The 17026-nt window shown below is 49.3% G+C and overlaps 3 protein-coding genes across 4 annotated transcripts in view; 1 reads left to right on the top strand and 2 right to left on the bottom strand.

Moving 5' to 3' along the window:
- IQGAP3 (IQ motif containing GTPase activating protein 3) overlaps positions 1–4089 on the bottom strand; it is a 60885-nt gene extending 56796 nt beyond the window's left edge. The window contains exon 1 of the mRNA XM_021089671.2: positions 3920–4089. The gene's annotated coding sequence lies outside the window, so the exon portion shown is untranslated. The remainder of the gene's footprint in view (positions 1–3919) is intronic.
- A 115-nt stretch (positions 4090–4204) lies between these two features.
- NAXE (NAD(P)HX epimerase) lies at positions 4205–6883 on the top strand. The gene is given in 6 exon segments (NM_001078664.1): positions 4205–4386; positions 4536–4644; positions 4770–4880; positions 4968–5081; positions 6149–6296; positions 6628–6883. Coding segments are annotated over 6 exon segments (867 nt in total). The 3' UTR covers positions 6831–6883.
- A 396-nt stretch (positions 6884–7279) lies between these two features.
- GPATCH4 (G-patch domain containing 4) lies at positions 7280–13752 on the bottom strand. Of its 2 annotated transcripts, NM_001243353.1 has the most exons (8): positions 13678–13752; positions 11623–11761; positions 11138–11211; positions 10931–11023; positions 10758–10844; positions 9108–9199; positions 8801–8851; positions 7280–8570 (listed from the first exon to the last, which is right to left on the bottom strand). In NM_001243353.1, exons 2-8 carry the CDS (start codon positions 11699–11701, stop codon positions 7748–7750), a joined length of 1299 nt encoding a protein of 432 aa, NP_001230282.1. In that variant the 5' UTR covers positions 11702–11761; positions 13678–13752; the 3' UTR covers positions 7280–7747. The 2 variants fall into 2 exon arrangements, with proteins under 2 accessions (NP_001230282.1, XP_084876474.1); XM_085020348.1 differs by lacking the exon at positions 10758–10844 and having other exon boundaries at positions 13678–13749.
- Positions 13753–17026: the final 3274 nt, after the last annotated feature.

Below are 17026 nucleotides of genomic sequence, written 5' to 3'. Positions count from 1 at the left end.
AAATCCCAGCAGCATCTCTGCTCTTTGCTCCAGCTTGTGGCAACTCTGGATTCTTAACCCACTGAGTGAGGCCAGGGATCAAGCCCACATCCTTAGGGAGACAACATCAGGTCCTTAACCCACCAAGCTACAACGGGAACTCCAAGAATGTATCTCTTGGGTTTTTTTTTTATTTATTTACTTGTCTTTTGTCTTTTTTAGGGCTGGACCCATGGCCTATGGAGGTTCCCAAGCTAGGGATCTAATCCAAGTTGTTGCTGCTGGCCTATGTCAGAGCCACAGCAACGCCAGATCCGAGCTGCGTCTGTAACCTACACCACAGCTCACGGCAATGTAGGACCCTTAACCCACTGAGCCAGGCCAGGGATCAAACCTGGAACCTCATGGGTCCTAGTTGGATTTGTTTCTGCTGCACTATGACAGGAACTCCTTTTTTGTTTTGTTTTAAATTGAAATAAAATAATCCATTCCTGGCCATGTCAGATAAGAGGGCTTTGAATTATTTCACGATGAGATTTTGAGAATTCATCAAAATATTTGTAGAGGACCACCTATGTTCCAGGCATAGAACTATGTGCTGGGGACACAGCTGTTAATCTTCCTTATCTAAATGGAGGTTATTATCATTCAAGATGTTCTGATTAGGATGCAGGTTCACTAACTGTTACAAAAGCCAATATAACTGCCTTTATTTTTTTTATTTTTATTTATTTATTTTTGTCTTTTTGCCATTTCTTGGGCCGCTCCCATGGCATATGGAGGTTCCCAAGCTAGGGGTCCAATCAGAGCTGCGGCCGCCAGCCTACACCAGAGCCACAGCAACGCAGGATCCGAGCTGCATCTGCGACCTACACCACAGCTCACGGCAATGTCAGATCGTTAACCCACTGAGCAAGGGCAGGGATCGAACCCGCAACCTCATGGTTCCCAGTCAGATTCGTTAACCACTGCACCACGATGGGAACTCCCTATTTTTTAGTTTTTTATTAAAAAAAATTTTTTTTTTGGCTTTTTAGGGCTGAACATGCAGCATATGGAAGTTCCCAGGGTAGGGGTCCAATAGAGCTGCAGCTGCCAGCCTATGCCACAGCCACAGCAACGCCAGATCCAAGCCACGTGTGCTACATACACAGCAGCTCATGGCAAAGCCGGATCCTTAACCCAAGGAACAAGGCCAGGAATCAAACCCATATCCTCATGGTTACTCTCGAACCACAAAGGGAACTCCCTAACAGTGCCTGGGGAACTCCCTAACAGTGCCTTTAAATAGAGAAGGAAGAAAGGAGAATGGATTTTGAGGAACAGATAGCATTGTCTGCCACACAAGAATACTGCCACTGGGTCAGACCAACCCAATATCAACCGTCACTGGCTCTACCATTTCATAGCTGTATTATCTTGGGAAAATCACTTGATTTCTCTCTGCTACTCAATTTCTCACCCATAACATGAGGATAAAAACACATCATTGGATTGACAGGATTAAATTAGATAATATATGTAAAAAGCAACTGGAACTCAGCAGGTGCTCTATCTATATGTTCTTCTGAAATTGGTTTTGAAGGCATTTCCCAAAGAAAACTCCAAAAGTCTGAAAGGTAGCAAGGTGGACTAGGTCTTGGGCACTGCTTTCCTGAGAACAGCCCTCATTTGGTTGTTTCATAAATTCTGGGTGTGTGGGGGGACTATGTTTTGTATTATTATTATTATCATTTTGTCTTTTTAGGGCCACACCCACAGCATATGGAGGTTCCCAGGTTAGGGTTCTAATTGGAGCTGTAGCCGCCTACACCACAGCCACAGCAACACCAGATCTGAGCCACATCTGCGACCTACACCACAGCTCACAGCAACGCCAGATCCTTAACCCACTGAAGGAGGCCAGGGATCGAACCGCAGCCTCATGGTTCCTGGTCAGATTAGTTTCTGCTGCACCACGGAACTTCTTGTGTCATTATTTTAAAGTTACATCTCATCAAAATGAAGTCAGCGGTTGACAACCCTTTAATGACATAGTTCTGCATCTGGTGAGGCATTTCAGTCTAGAATAATGCTTTAGACAGCAGACTCTAGGTCACGCTACTTGGATCCTAGCTCCACTGACAGCTGTCGCTGTATCATTGGACATGTCATTCAACATTTCTGAACCTCATCTGTAAAATGGGGATAAACCAGAGTTGTTGTGAAGATAAAATGAGATAATTCATGTCAGCACTTGGCACATATAAATATTTAAAATGTTCTATCAAAAAAACATGCTTCACATTGTATTTTAGAAATGAATCTTCAGAATCACCGATTTTATTTTCTCAAATAGGCCTGCAGGGGGTCTTGACTTGACTAATGCATAAAAGAAAAGCTACTTAGCTACTGGTGAAGTTATAAATCTAAGTTAATGAGGTCTTGGATAAGATTATCCAATTGTAGTATCAACTCTACATTTCAATTCAGATGAGTAAACTCAATTTCCAACCACAAACACAGTCGAACAAAAACAATTTTCCACTATAATCTCAGTCTGACAAATTCAATTTCCTACAACAAATATGTGAAACAAACACAGCTGGAGGTTTGTTTTACAAGGGTACATCCCATAGGTGATGATAAACCTCTTTTAATTAAAAAGGAGACTATCAGAGGAGTAGTTAAAGCAGGAGGGGTTCTTGCCTCTCTCTGAGAACTAAGCAGTAATACGATTCATTATACAGAAAAAAATAAACTAGCATAAAAACAGGACTTTCATTTCACCTGGATAATTATCTTTATCTTAGTGCCTTAATGGTAACTGGTTTGTTATTCCCTAAACTTCTCCCCTAACCAGGCAGGAGTGTTTGCATTTTTAAAAACTCTTGGGTTAGGAGTTCCTGTTGTGGCTCAGTGGTTAACGAATCCGATTAGGAATCATGAAGCTTGGAGTTCCCGTCGTGGCGCAGTGGTTAACGAATCCGACTAGGAACCATGAGGTTGCGGGTTCGGTCCCTGCCCTTGCTCAGTAGGTTAATGATCCGGCGTTGCCGTGAGCTGTGGTGTAGGTTGCAGACATGGCTCGGATACCGCGTTGCTGTGGCTCTGGCGTAGGCCGGTGGCTACAGCTCCGATTAGACCCCTAACCTGGGAACCTCCATATGCCGCGGGAGCGGCCCAAGAAATAGCAACAATAACAACAACAACAACAACAAAAAGACTAAAAGACCAAAAAAAAAAAAAAAAAAGGAATCATGAAGCTGCAGGTTCGATCCCTGGCCTTGCTCAGTGGGTTAAGGATCTGGCGTTGCTGTGAGCTGTGGTGTAGGTCGCAGACGGGGCTCAGATCTGGCGTTGGCTGTGGTGTAGGCCGGCGGCTACAGCTTCGATTAGACCCCTAGCCTGGGAACTTCCATATGCCGCGGGAGGGGCCCTAGAAAAGGCAAAAAAAAACAAAAAAACAAAACTCTTGGGTTAAAAGTTTAGTCTTCTCTGATTTTTTCTTGAAATATTACCGTGACCTGGCGTCTACAGTTTCAATTACATTTTTAACCATGGCATACTTGACTTAATTAAGGTTTATACTTTTCTATTTCCACAGCTTTTATCTCGATGAAGAAGGGTAAGTATTACGTATGATTAGGGAAGTAGAACGTGCTATCCTGGTAAACAGAGAAAGGGGAAGCTAAACTAGTGGGCATAAGGGTCCTAAGTCCCATGAAAAGCAGTGTAAATAAGAGCATTAATTTATTGAGCCCTGTGTACGAGGGGCGCTGTCGACGGCTTTGCATGGATTACCACCCCATGAAGTATGTACTCATATCCTCATTTTATAGGACACTGAAACCAGGAGAGCCAGGTTCACTCAGCTAGTCGGTGGTAGGACAAGAACCGGGGCTAACTGCTCTGCCATACAGCTTCCTGGAAAAGCTACAAAAATATGAAAAATTATTACCAAAGGGCGGTTGGGAGCAAAGCACTTCCGGTTATCTCTGAGGCAATACGTAAATGTTCCCGCGGAGGGCTTGGATCCAGACTGGAAGAGAAAGCGCACGGACACAGGCAGACACCCGCGGGGCGGGTGCGTAAGGCAACCAGCCGCGGAGGAGCGAGCGCGGCGGATCCCAGGACCGCTTTCGGCAGAAGCGCTTGCGGCCCCGGCCTCTCGGGGGCGGGGCAGAGTGCTGCGCAGGCGCCGGGCAGGCCGGGGCGGGCCGGAGGCGCGCGCCCTGCGAGCTGGATGTCTGGTCTGCGGGCGCTGCTCGGGCTCGGGCTGCTCGTTGCGGGCTCGCGCCTGCCGCGCGTCAGAGTCCAGGCCGGCGCCTGTCGCGCGCGACCCACCTGGTGGGGGCCGCAGCGGCTGATCTCGGGTGGCCGCGGGGACGTAGAAGGCATGGCGAGCTCAGCGGTGAAGTACCTCAGGTAGGCAAAGTTCCAGGGCGGGCGGGGGCACGCGGGGCGCAGGACCGGGGTGCAGGCCCTCCCTCCCGGGGGGCGGGACCTGGGGCGGCCGCGCTGCCGGCCCGGCGCAGCACCTGAGGGGCGGGACCTCAGGCTTTGCGCTTCCTCAGCCAGGAGGAGGCCCAGGCTGTGGACCAGGAGCTGTTTAACGAGTACCAGTTCAGCGTGGACCAACTAATGGAGCTGGCCGGGCTGAGCTGTGCTACAGCCATTGCCAAGGTCAGTGGCAAGTCATTGTGCAAGCCCCCTGGCCTAGGCACAGCGAAGTGGGAGGGACAGCCGGGCCAAGCCCGAGCTGTCGCTTCCCAAATGCCCCTCTGAATCCCCTTTGACTCTGCCTTCAGGCCTATCCTCCCACGTCCTTGTCCAGGAGCCCCCCTACTGTCCTAGTCATTTGTGGCCCCGGGAATAACGGAGGAGATGGCCTGGTCTGTGCTCGACACCTCAAACTCTTTGTGAGTATTCGCAGAAGGGCCGTGGGGAAAAGAGCATGAGGTTTCTAGGATCTGGACTTGAATTACAACCCTTTCCTTTCCTCATAGGGCTACCAACCAACCATCTATTACCCTAAAAGGCCTAACAAGCCACTCTTCACTGCGCTGGTAACCCAGTGCCAGAAAATGGACATCCCTTTCCTTGATGAAATGCCCTCAGAGGTAGGTGGCTCCAGTTCAGTGCTCTCTCCTCCTCAATAACCACTGCCTGTGTTCTCTTTCCTCACCTTCCCAAGCTGAGCTCACTTGCTATCTTCCTCTCTAGAGGATTAACTCTTAAGAGGGTAGGGATAGTGCCTGACACAGAAAGTGCCCAAAGTATGGTGGGGGTTTTTTTGTTTTTGTTTTTTTGCTTTTTAGGGCCACATCTGTGGCATATGGAGGTTCCTAGACAAGGGGTCAAATTGGACCTACAGCTGCCGGCCCACACCACAGCCATAGCCACGCCAGATCCAAGCCACATCTGCGACCTACACCACAGCTCAGGGCGACACTAGATCCTTAACCCACTGAGTGAGGCCAGGGATCGAACCTGCATCCCCATGGATCCTAGTCAGATTTCTTTCCCCTGCACCACAACGGGAACTCCCCCAAAGTATGCTCTTTGAATAGACGTGGTTAAAAGTCTTCTCCAAAAGGTGTGCTCCAGGAGTTCCCAGCACCACCTTCTGTAAAGCTTCCTTTCCCCTTTATCTCCTGGGTCACTCCTTTCACTCTGTAGCCAGTTCCTCTTCCCCTAGCAAGCAGTAAACACATTATCTGCCCCTCTTAGGAGCTGAAGTGCCTGCTTCATCCTAAACCCTTTCTTCAGATGCCTGGATTTAGGAGTGGGAAACTTTAGAACTTCTTTTTAAAATTTCTTAGCACATTTTATAGATGAAGAGACTGAGATGCAGAGAAGGAAAGTGGTTTGTTCAAAGGATCACAGCAGAGCTGAGACCAGAACCTGTCCTTCTTGACTCCCAGGCTTAGGTAACCCTGTGCTGTAGATCCCCCCAATGGCAGGCTGGCAGGCACTAAGAACAGAAATGGTGATGGGACTGAGCTTGGCTTCAATCAGTGATAGTTGCACTTAACTCTAAGCTTCAGAATGCCGTATGAATGAGAGAAAATTATGTTTGTGCCTCTGTGAATGATCTGTGGGTACAGAGGACAGCCCTCCCCTGTCAAGGGTTCTTTGTGCAGCTGCTGACTCTGACATCCTTTCCTTTTTTCCCGCTCTGCCACAGCCCACGCTGATCGATGAACTATATGAGCTGGTGGTGGATGCCATCTTTGGCTTCAGCTTCAAGGGTGAAGTTCGGGAGCCATTCCGCAGCATCCTGAGTGTCCTGAATGGACTCACTGTGCCCATTGCCAGCATCGACATTCCCTCAGGTGCTGGATCCAAGGAGGTGGGGGGGATGGGAACCCTGCCCTGGCTTGAGGTAGAGACCTAGGGGTTCTGATTCTTGACCCAAGGCTCAGACAAAGTCTAAAATGAGTCTAGAGGCACAGAACACAGGTTTATGGACCTCAAAGGAGGGCTGGAAACCAGAGTTCAGGAGTGCCTTTGACATGTTGACTGCAAGAGACCAGAACCCAGCCATGTAAGTTCCTCGGGGAGACCCAGGAGGCTTCCCGCTCCTTTGGGACTAGGGTAGAGCAAGGTTTGGAAAGGGACGAGACATCTGATCGCTTCTCTTCCTGAATACCACCTTCTTTTCAGGATGGGATGTAGAGAGAGGAAACTCTGGAGGGATCCAGCCGGACTTGCTCATCTCCCTGACAGCACCCAAAAAGTCTGCAGCCCAGTTTACTGGTCGCTACCACTACCTGGGGGGTCGTTTCGTGCCACCTGCTCTGGAAAAGAAGTACCAGCTGAACCTGCCACCCTATCCTGACACTGAGTGTGTCTACCGCCTGCAGTGAGGGAAGCAGGGCGGGCATTCTTCACAATAAAGACTTAGTGCCTCTGTGCCCCAGAACTGTGGCATCCTGGGAGCTCTTCTGACAATAAGGGTTAATGGAGAGCAGAAGCAGAGAGCAACAGTGGAGATGCAGTGCCATCTCTCTGGGGGACAGACCATGCAAGAGGGGTTGCTGTGGCATTTGGGGGCAATGAAAATTGGCTTTCAGATGATGAAAAAGGTCCCCAGTGAGCCGTGCTGTCCTTTACACATGCGTGGTTCTTATCTATTAGGGATGCAGACGGGGAGCTAGATGAGGTTCGCTGAACTTTCTCCTCCTGCTCAACAGTGTAGCAAGGCTACGGGAAGTCTGCAGAAGAGATTTCTGTAGAGGCCTGCAAGAAAACTGATTTGTATCCAGGACCTTCCCAGGTTAGGAATGGAGACGCCAGCTGGGACTTACATAGAAGCTAAGAGCCCAAGGTGAGGTTTATTCAACCACTTGGTATAGTGTTAGAAACTAGCAACCTAGGAGCTGAATCTGTATGTTCTCCTTAGCCTTCACAGTATTTAAAAATCAGTACATTTGCTGTAAGTCTACATTTTCAGCTTCTTTTTGCAAAGATGTCCCTTCAGGGGGTATCTGTGTTCCTGTTCCCAGAGCCCCCAGCATCCCTGTCCCTTAGCTGCCTGGCTCCTGCAGCCAGTTGAGTTCATGACATCTGGGTTACAAGCTGTAAGGGAGATGTGGCTGCTCCTTCAACTCAGACATGGCACGACCACTCTCGTCTCAGTGGACAGCTGTTCAGAGCTGTTAGAGCTGTTCCCTCCTTGGGAGGGACTCCTCACGGAAAGGATGCAGAAGACCCATGCCAACTCAGGCCTCCGAGGCTTCCACTCCTAAAACGGAATCACTCAAACCCCACCTTGGTGTGGCCTTCAGTCTCTCTTCTTCTGTTTCTTCTTTTTGGCTCTCCGGTCAGTGCTGACTTTGGGTCTTTCCTCCTCCGGTTGCTGCTGCCTCTTCTTACTTCTGCCGCCTGAGCCAGTACATGCCCCACTCTCTGCTGCCCTAGTCCTGCCATCCGCCTCACCCACATCCAAGACACCCTCCTCTTCCTCTTGATGCTGCTGTCTCTTCTTCTTGCTCCTCTTGCTTTTCTGATCACTGCAGGTTCTGCTTTCTTTTTTTCTGGTCCCACCGTCTTCAGCAGCCTCCTCGGCTTCTTCAGCCTCTGTGTTCAGGTCTTCTTCCTCATGCTGCCGCCTCTTCCTGCCCCTGCTGCCTCGGTCTGTGTCCTCCTCTGTCCTGACACCTCCTCCTCCTTTATCTAAGGCCTCCACCTTCTCCTCTTCATAGTGCCACCTCTTCTTCTTCCTTTTCCTGAGGGACTGATCAAACTGTTCCCTGGTCTTTAACTCCCCAAGCCCACTTGGTCCTGTGGCCTCTTCTTCCTCACTCCCTACAGCTGCTGCCTCCATCTCATCTGTGACCTTTGCTTCTTGATGCCATCTTTTCTTCTTTTTGCTTTTCCTGGTGCTCTGGTCGGTGCGTTCTGGGTGCTCTTCTGCACTCTGTTCAGTGGCAGCCTCTTCCTCCTCTTTCTGCTTCCTCTTCTTTTTCTTTTTTTTGGGGGGCTTGCTCTCAGACTGCAGCTGAGGGGTCCCAGAGTCCTGGCCTTTGAGACGAGCCAGGAAGGCCTGCTCCTGAGCCTCCAACCGAGCCAGCTTAGCCTTCATGGTGATCCCATGACGGGCAGCCCTGAAATAGATGGGGCCCAAGGCAGGGGGGTTATCAGGGGAAATAGGCCTCATCTTTGAGACTGCAGGGCAAGCTGGTAAAGGAGAGCCGCCCATCCTCAGGCAGGTTCAGAGATGAGCAGAAAGTAGGAATCATTTCCCCTGGGAGAAAAGAGTGGCAAAGGCCATCCTCAAGAGTGGGCTTGTGACAGGGAGAAAAGAAGGGAGCCCGAGAAGCTAAGCACTACTTACTTGTGTGCTGTTCGCCCCTCACAGGCTTGGAGCAGCATCTCATCGGTCAGACTGTTGGGGAGAGGTGGGAATCAGGAATTGCAGACAGAGCTGGGGGAAAGGCTTGACTTCTCCTCCCCTCTAAAACATTCCTTCAGCACTGAGTTCCTGTTTGGGACCAGCACTCTTCTAATTGTGGGGGCTACAAAGATCAGTACCGCACAGTTCCACCCCCAAGAAGCCCAGCCCGCCATTACACTTGGTCCTTTCTTTGGAGATTTGAAGGCGTCTCCTCCCACATGCCCCTTGCACTAAAAAGGAGTCTCACATCTTTGGAGGCTTGGGCTCCTGGCTGTTGTCATCACCACAGCTTTCCAAATCCTTGTCTGGCTTCTCCCCACTTGAAGTCAGTGTGGCCGTCTAGAAGGAGGGATCATGGGGGTGGACAAGGCCCACTCAACACCACTGCCATCCCTCTTCCCTCCTGGACCACCGCCCCCCCACCCCCAGAATAGCCATAGGCACAAATTTGTCAGCCCCCAAACATCGCTCCTTGCAGACCCACAGAGAGATGTGCCAACTGCATACTTCACCTTGGGCAGGAGATGGGCTATAATTGGGGGTGGGGATGGGGGTAGGGGGCAGTCCTGGACCCCCTGGCTCACAGCCAACTAGTAGGCAGAACAAGGAGAAGGGAGGAAGAAGTGCCGTGGGGAGTCAGGTCTTCACAGTGCCTGCTATGGTCAACCCACAGTGCTAGTAACTGACAATAAAGACGGCACTTTTCACATCCCCTCTCCCCCACACCTGTGCACAATACTTTAACTAGGTTAAGAACCTACTGTGGGCTTAGAGGCTGGGGACAGAGAGTGGAGTAAGAATGAGGAGGGTCCAGCCCAGATGGAATCTACCTGGTGAGGGGGAGAATACGTGGAACAAAGGCAGTTATGATGAGAGTGTTTTCTGTGCTAGAGGAGGTGTCACCTACTCAGGCTTCAGGGTTTGGGGAATGGTTTCTACAAGTAGCTGAGCTCTGGAAGATAAGAACCAGCAGGTAAAGGGGCAAAAGGAGCAGAATGTTCTAGGCAGAGGGAATAGTAATGTGCAAAAAACTTGAAGGTGAAAGAGCATGGTACCTTCAAAAGATTCAGATTCCGTCTGGCTAAAGTGTAGAGATCCTGACAAGTGGCGAGAGACAGGCTAGGGGAGAAGGCTTGAAGGGCCCTATGAGCTGGTCAGAGGCCTCAGGAATGTCATCCCAGGTCAGTCAAGGAGGAGCCAGTGACACCATGAAATGTGTGTTTTAGAGCGAACGCTCTGGATGCTTTGTGGAGGATGAACTGATTGGGCGGGGAGTGAGACGAGCATGGGAAATCTGCTTCTGTGTGAGGCTGTGAAAGAACCTGGGCAGATGATGAACCTGGGTAGAAGATGGCCTGGAGATGAATGGGAGAGATTTTCCAGGTAACATGTGGAGCCCTAGCACGTAACAGAGGATGGGTAAACATCAGCTCCCTTCTATGCGCATGCTAGGAAAGGCAGTCTGAACGCCAGGGGTCTGGCCTGTCTGCCACAACAGCCAGCTGTGGGCTCTACGCAAACCACTTTCCTCCCTGTTGGCCACATCTGCAACATAAGGACGATGGGTCAGATCAGATACTCTCTCAGGTCTCCCCAGGCTTCTAGGTCCTTTGAATTGGACATCCCCTCCCTGCCCTGCTCTGCCCCTCCTGACTGTCCCCACCTCCCACTCCCTGCCGCTGCCCCTCAGCGGATGATAGGGATCCATGCAACCTGAGGATTTCAATTCTTGCTGAGGGTCTGGGCCATCTAGGTAAGTGACAGCAAGGCTGGTCACAGGATCTCACTGTCAGGACAGTCTTGAGAACAGGTAGTGCATTCGAGGCAAACTGTTCCGGCCCCAGGGGAGACCAGGGTAGGAAAAAAGGATGGGGCCTCTCACTCCCACCTCTGATACCTTCACAAACTTTTGATACAGCAGGTTGGGCTTGGGCTGATTATGACGGGTGGTCTCCTTAGCCAGGTGCCTGATCTGGACTCCATCCTGTGGGGAAGTACCTGTGAGCAGGTGATGGGCCGTGTCTCCCTCACCCCCATGCATCCCAGGCCCCCATCTATTAGAGCTCATACCCGTCCTGTTTCCACTACCAAGCTGGCTGCTGTCTTGTTGAAGAGCTCATTCCACCAGTGGTTTGTGAACTCCTTGGCAGGGTCGTGTCCCACCTGCCGGAGGACGAAGTATGAATGAACCCAGGACGTGTTATTCCCGTCCCTCCCCTGGCCTCAAGACCCCCCTCTCCCATCTGCACTGACCTCCCCCAGCCAGCCCAGGCTTACCCCATGAGTGTCCTGCTTCAGTGTCACCCTGAGGGCCTGGGTGATACCGTTCTCCTTCCGGCCCAGGCCTTTGCCTACGGAAGACAGTGAATGATTTGAACACCCCAAGCCCTCACCCCAGCACATGGCGGATCCTTGCCATCCACACACCTGGCACTAGGAAAGCCCCCGCGCTCTCAGAAGCCCTCCCAGTTTCATTCTTTCCAGCACCTCTCCATGCAGCCCTCCTGTCTTCCAGCCTGAACTATCCTTCCTTCATAATTCTTTCAGGACAGAGGTCATGTTTCTTCCTCCCCCTCCCAGTCCTCCCACTTCTTTCTCCCATTCTTTCCTTTTCTGGAAAAGCCAGCAACTTTCTTCACAAATTTCCCTTTAAACTAACTTTTCCTCCTGCAGTTGAAAGGACTACATAGGGTTAACCCAGAAGGATCCCTCTTCCCCAGGCAGAGGCTTGGGGGTACGTGGAAGGGGCCTGTGGGGATCACCTTGAGTCCATCCATGCTTTAGCAGCTGCTCCTCAGCAAACTTCATCCCACGACTCTTGACCTCTGGGGTGACACTCATGGTGAGAAAAGAGTCACTGTCCTCAGCCCCTCACCAGAGAAGAGGAGTTCACAGTCATCCCTTTAAGAGGAAAGGAAAAAGTGCTCAAATCCTGCAAAAAATCCATCCTGACTGCTCTTATAAGAATTCTTTCTTGCAGAGTTTCCATTGCCATGCAGCAGAAACAAATCCGACTAGGGACCATGAGGTTGCAGGTTTGATCCCTGGCCTCGCTCAGTGGGTTAAGGATCTGGCATTGCCATGAGCTGTGGTGTATGGGTGCAGACACAGCTCGGATGCTGCGTTGCTGTGGCTGTGGTGTAGGCCGGCAATTGTAGCTCCGATTAGACCGCTAACCTGGGAACCTCCACATGCCGTGGGTGCAGCCCTGAAAAAAAAAAATTCTTCCTGGAAGCAGAAACAGAGGAAGGAGGCCTGGTCCTTGAGTGCTCCCTGTCTGACCACAGAGAGGTTAATATCATCATGTTGAAAATCAAGGAGGATTAGTATTAATAATAACACCTAAATTTATGGAGATCTCACTACATGCCAGGCTGTGCTAGGGCTTTTTTTTTTTTTTGTCTTTTTAGGTCCGCACTCTTGGCAGAAGACTCTGGCCTGACACAGTGGATTAAGGATCTGGCTTGCCACAGCTGTGACATAGGTTGCAGTTGCAGCTCAGATTCTGTTCCTGGCCCAGGGAACTTCCATATGCCACAGCTGTGGCTGAAAAAGGAAAACAGAAACAAGAAACAAAAACTAAAGACTATCACTGCTGACCTGAGTCACTTAAATGAAGTTGTGTTAAGATCATTTATTACAAGCATTGCAGACCATTTTTAAAGCCAATTAATGGCACTACTGGAGTAATCCTCTAGCCTCCCCAAATGACAACTCCAAAGGCCAAAACTTTCATTTGTGTTTAAGAAGGTCTAGGAAGTATCCTAGTTTGGGGGGGTGGGGGGAAATCAGACACATCGTTAAGTCACTCCTCCCAAATATTCCGTATTAGGCCTAAGAATGATGACCAGTCTGGTTAGATAGGAAGAGGAGCAAATTTAGGATGACTCACATGTCTGTTCATATTTCTACTGTGAAGGATGGTTACCTGAAAACCTAAATGAGATCTTGAGAGTCCCAACAGAAAAACACTGAGTGAAGAAATGGCCCTATCTTGCTTCTTGATACTGCAAGAGAATTCAAGTTCAAACACTGAGGTCTTTAAGGCCACCTCGAGGCTCTGCCTCTTCTCAGAAGTTATTTCCATCAGGCCGCAGATTCAACAACAACTAACATTTCAGCATTCATTCAATGCCAGCTTCACACACATTACCTCATTTCAACAACCCTATGAGGAGGCATTTTTACCTTCATTTCCAAATGAGGAAAAGGCATTGAGACGTTTCATTACTTGTCCAAATGAAACAGCTGGTAAGTAGCAGATTTAAGATCTCAGGCATCCCAGAACTGACATTCTTAATCACTAGGGTCCTCAGTCTGACAGCCATTAGTGCTTTACACTGTAGGACTTTACCACAGCTTGTCCCTCTTCACAGTAATTCGAAACTATATGCCCTGGTTTTACTCCCCAACCCCGGTGCTTCTAATGCAGCTCCGAGAACAGAGAATGCGTTCCGTCGTTATTCGCTGAACTGAAGGACACAGGTGGAAACTGCCTTAACAGAATGGATAACTGTGGACAAAAGCAACTAGATCCCAGGCTCTGCGCCGCAGTCTTTGTGAAGGCAGCGACTGCACGTTCAGGAACTGTTTTCTCTCCAGTTAACCTGAGTTTTCTGGAGAAGGGGCCCAGGTCCACAATTTTTAGAGCAGATCCAAACAGCCAGCTACCGTTTCCCTAGACCTCCTTCCTCTTGAGATCTAAATTCTAGCCCTCCTACCGCAGTTTCGCTTTGGTGAAACTACTTTCCTGCTCTCACATTTGCTTCTGAGCCCGGGCTCCGACAGCCACCGTCTGGGGGACTACAGCTCCTTACCGTCATTTGCAAGGTCCTCTCCGCAAAAACACATGCCAGCGACATCTTGCGCGCCGCCATCTTCCCGGAAGTGCGTTTCAGTCCTTCTAGGCGGTGGAAACCATAGAGATGCTCGCGGGAAGCAAAGTCGCCGTGGTCCTCCGGAAAGTACTTTTGCGTGGCCCACGTACTTGTATGGTTGTCATAGAAACTCAGCCCCAGAGCGCGCCCAGTTCTAGAGATTTGGGAGGTGTCCTGCTTCTTCCCTGTAGGCCCTGAGCGGCCACGGGACTTCACCCCTAACCGGCTCACTTGGGATCCTGATCCTTCCGTCTGACACCGTCTCGTCCCAGACACAAATAGGAGGAAGGAAAACTTTAGGGGGAAGCACCGAGAGTGGCCTGAGAGGTTCGTAGAGGCAGAGGAGGTAGTACCTCTGAGGTGGTTTGGGGGGATGAATACTCAGCCTGTGGGAAAACAGTTATTTATAAAATCCTAGAGAAGAGAAGTTTCAGTAGGTTTATCACGTTTTGACTCACCACCGTATGCCAGGACCTGCCCCTTTGGTACCAGTGATTCAAAGATGCATAAGACTCGAGCCCTAACTTCGGGGAGCACCTAGTATAGCCCAAGCAAAGTTGGGACCACGAGTGGGACTGAAAAGAGAGGCAGGATCCTGGAATCCATACCAGGCTGAGGTGTTTGGACTTGCCTTGTCAAGTATGAGGATCCCTTGATCAGAGGAGGGAAAGAACCTACTGCCAGGAAATCAACAAGAGAGGCTGCACACGCTCTCATTACCACAGACTGTTCCAAGGCTTAACTAAGCCACCCAAGAATAAAATCTGAAAAGAAGAATCCCTCGTTTTCATTAATTCACAGTAACTTAGTGCTCCTGCCCCACCTCCACCCCCCCCAGAACTTCAAAGGCTATTTCCTAGTAAAACCTTGTAATAATTGCTCAGTCTTTCATACTCCCTCATCCCCATAAGATTTTTTTCCATAAAAACTAATTTTACTTTTTTTTTTCTTTGGTCCTTTTTTTTTTTTTGGTTTTTTTTTTGTTTTTTTAGGGCTGCACCCAGGGCATATGGAGGTTCCAAGGCTAGAGGTCTAATCAGAGCTGTAGCTGCCAGCCCATGCCCCAGCCACAGCAACACAGGATTCGAGCAGTATCTGCAGCCTACACCACAGCTCAAGGCAACGCCAGATCCTTAACCCACTGAGCAAGGCCAGGGATCTAAGCACAACCTCATGGTTCCTAGTCAGATTCATTTCCGCTGTTCCACAACGGGAACTCCTAATTTTACTTTCAAAATATGCTACTTGTGGGAGTTTCTCTGTTGTGATGCAGAACAAACTAACCCGACTAGTATCCATGAGGACATGGGTTGGATCCCTGGTTATGGACCTGGCGTTGCCATGAGCTGTGGTGTAGGTTGCAGACACAGCTTGGATCCTGCCTTGCTATGGCTGTGCTGTAGGCTGGCAGCTATAGCTCTGATGTGAACCCTAGCCTGGGAGCCACCATATGCCATGGGTGTGGCCCTAAGATGACAAAATAAATAAATAATATGCTACTTGGGGGAGTTCCCATTGTGGCTCAGCTGTAAGGAACCCGACTAGTATGTGAGTTCAATCCCTGGCCTTGCTCCGTGGGTTAAGCACCCAGCTTGTGGTGAGCTGTGGTGTAGGTTGCAGACCCAGCTCAGATCCCGCGTGGCTGTGGCTGTGGGGTAGGCCGGCAGCTGCAGCTCTGATTTGACCCCTAGCCTAGGAACTTCCGTATGTGGCACGTGTGGCCCTAAAAAGCAATAACTAAATAAATAAAGGGTTGTCTGTAGACCAAGGGCTAGGGGTGCAGCCCTTTTCCTGATGGGCCTCAGCATCTTGTGTGGGTATAACAAGTTCCCAGCATTTATATCACTGGCTTAGGAGAGTTGTGGCAAGGTCAGGACACACTGCTGTAGGGTAAGATGAGAAGCCCCTGACCCAAGCCAGGGCCCCTGGGAGCTTCCTGAAGGAGTCTCCCTGAGGCTGCAGACCTGTCTCTGGGGTCTCTGTGGGATGGCGAAAGAAGAAATGGGCCTCAAGGAGTTCAGAATTTCAGAGAGTCTCACACTCCTCACAAAAGTTGTGAGAAGTAAAAGTCATCACGACACGACTACTTAAAAGGAAATACTCTGACGTGCAGACATAGCAAGACCAATAGAAATAGTTACTGCAGTAATATTTACAAAGTGGAAAAATTATGAAGAATTTAAATATCCCACAACAGGAGACTGGCTAAATAAATTATAGTGTGACCATGCAATGCACTAATATGTAGCCTTACAAAATGAAATTTAGGAGTTTTTGCTGTGGCACAACAGGATCTGTGGCATCTTGGGAGTGCTGGGATGCCTGTTCCATTCCCTGCTGGCATAGTGGGTTAAGGATCTGGCATTGCCGAAGCTGTGGCTTAAGTCACAACTCCTGTTCCGATCTGATCCCTGGCCCGGAAACTCCATATGCCTCGGGGCTACCAAAAAAGAAAAGAAAAAAAAATGAAGTTTAAAGAGTCTTATTAACTTGGTGGAAATGTCTATGACTAAAATGAAAAAACAGGTACAAAATAGTTCCTATATAATAAGAGCCCATCTATGTTAAAAATTCTTAGGCAATAACATCAAAAGGAATGAAACACCAGGGAATTTAACAAAATATAAAAAAGAGGTGCAAGAGTTGTACACAAAAATTACAAAAATATTATTGAAAGAAATTAAAGACCCACATAAATGGAAAGACACCTATGTTCGTAGGTTGGAGGAATTAATCTTAAGGTCTCACAATAGGGAGTTCCCGTCATGGCTCTGTGGTTAACTAATCTGGCTAGGAACCATGAGGTTTCAGGTTCGATCCCTGGCCTCACTCAATGGGTTAAGGATCCGCTGTTGCTGTGAGCTGTGGTGTAGGTCGCAGATGCAGCTTGGATCTGGGGTTGCTGTGTCTGTGGTGTAGGCCGGCAGCTACAGCTTCAATTAGCCCCTTAGCCTGGGAACCTCCATATGCCATAGGTACGGCCCTAGGAAAGACAGAAAGACAACAACAACAAAAAAATCTCACAATACCCTCCAAATTGGTCTACAAAGTCAACACAATATTTCAAAATCTTAGCTGACTTTTTTCTTTTTCTTTTTGCATAAATTGTCAATCTGATTCAAAAATTCAAATGGAAATGCAAGGGGTTTGAAAAAGAACAATGTTGAAAGACTAACTCTTCCCCATTTCCCAAGATACTGCAAGGCTACAGTAATCCAGACTGTGGTTCTGGCATAGGCTAGACATATGGCTCAATAGAACAGAAATGAGAGTCCAGAAGTAAACCCAT

The sequence above is a fragment of the Sus scrofa genome, chromosome 4, assembly GCF_054392235.1.
Source record: "Sus scrofa isolate SSC_HxYL_T2T_F1_AM1 chromosome 4, Sscrofa_HxYL_maternal_Yorkshire_Landrace_v2.0, whole genome shotgun sequence".
NCBI classification, from domain to species: domain Eukaryota; kingdom Metazoa; phylum Chordata; class Mammalia; order Artiodactyla; family Suidae; genus Sus; species Sus scrofa.
This window is presented reverse-complemented; position numbering and strand designations above follow the sequence as displayed.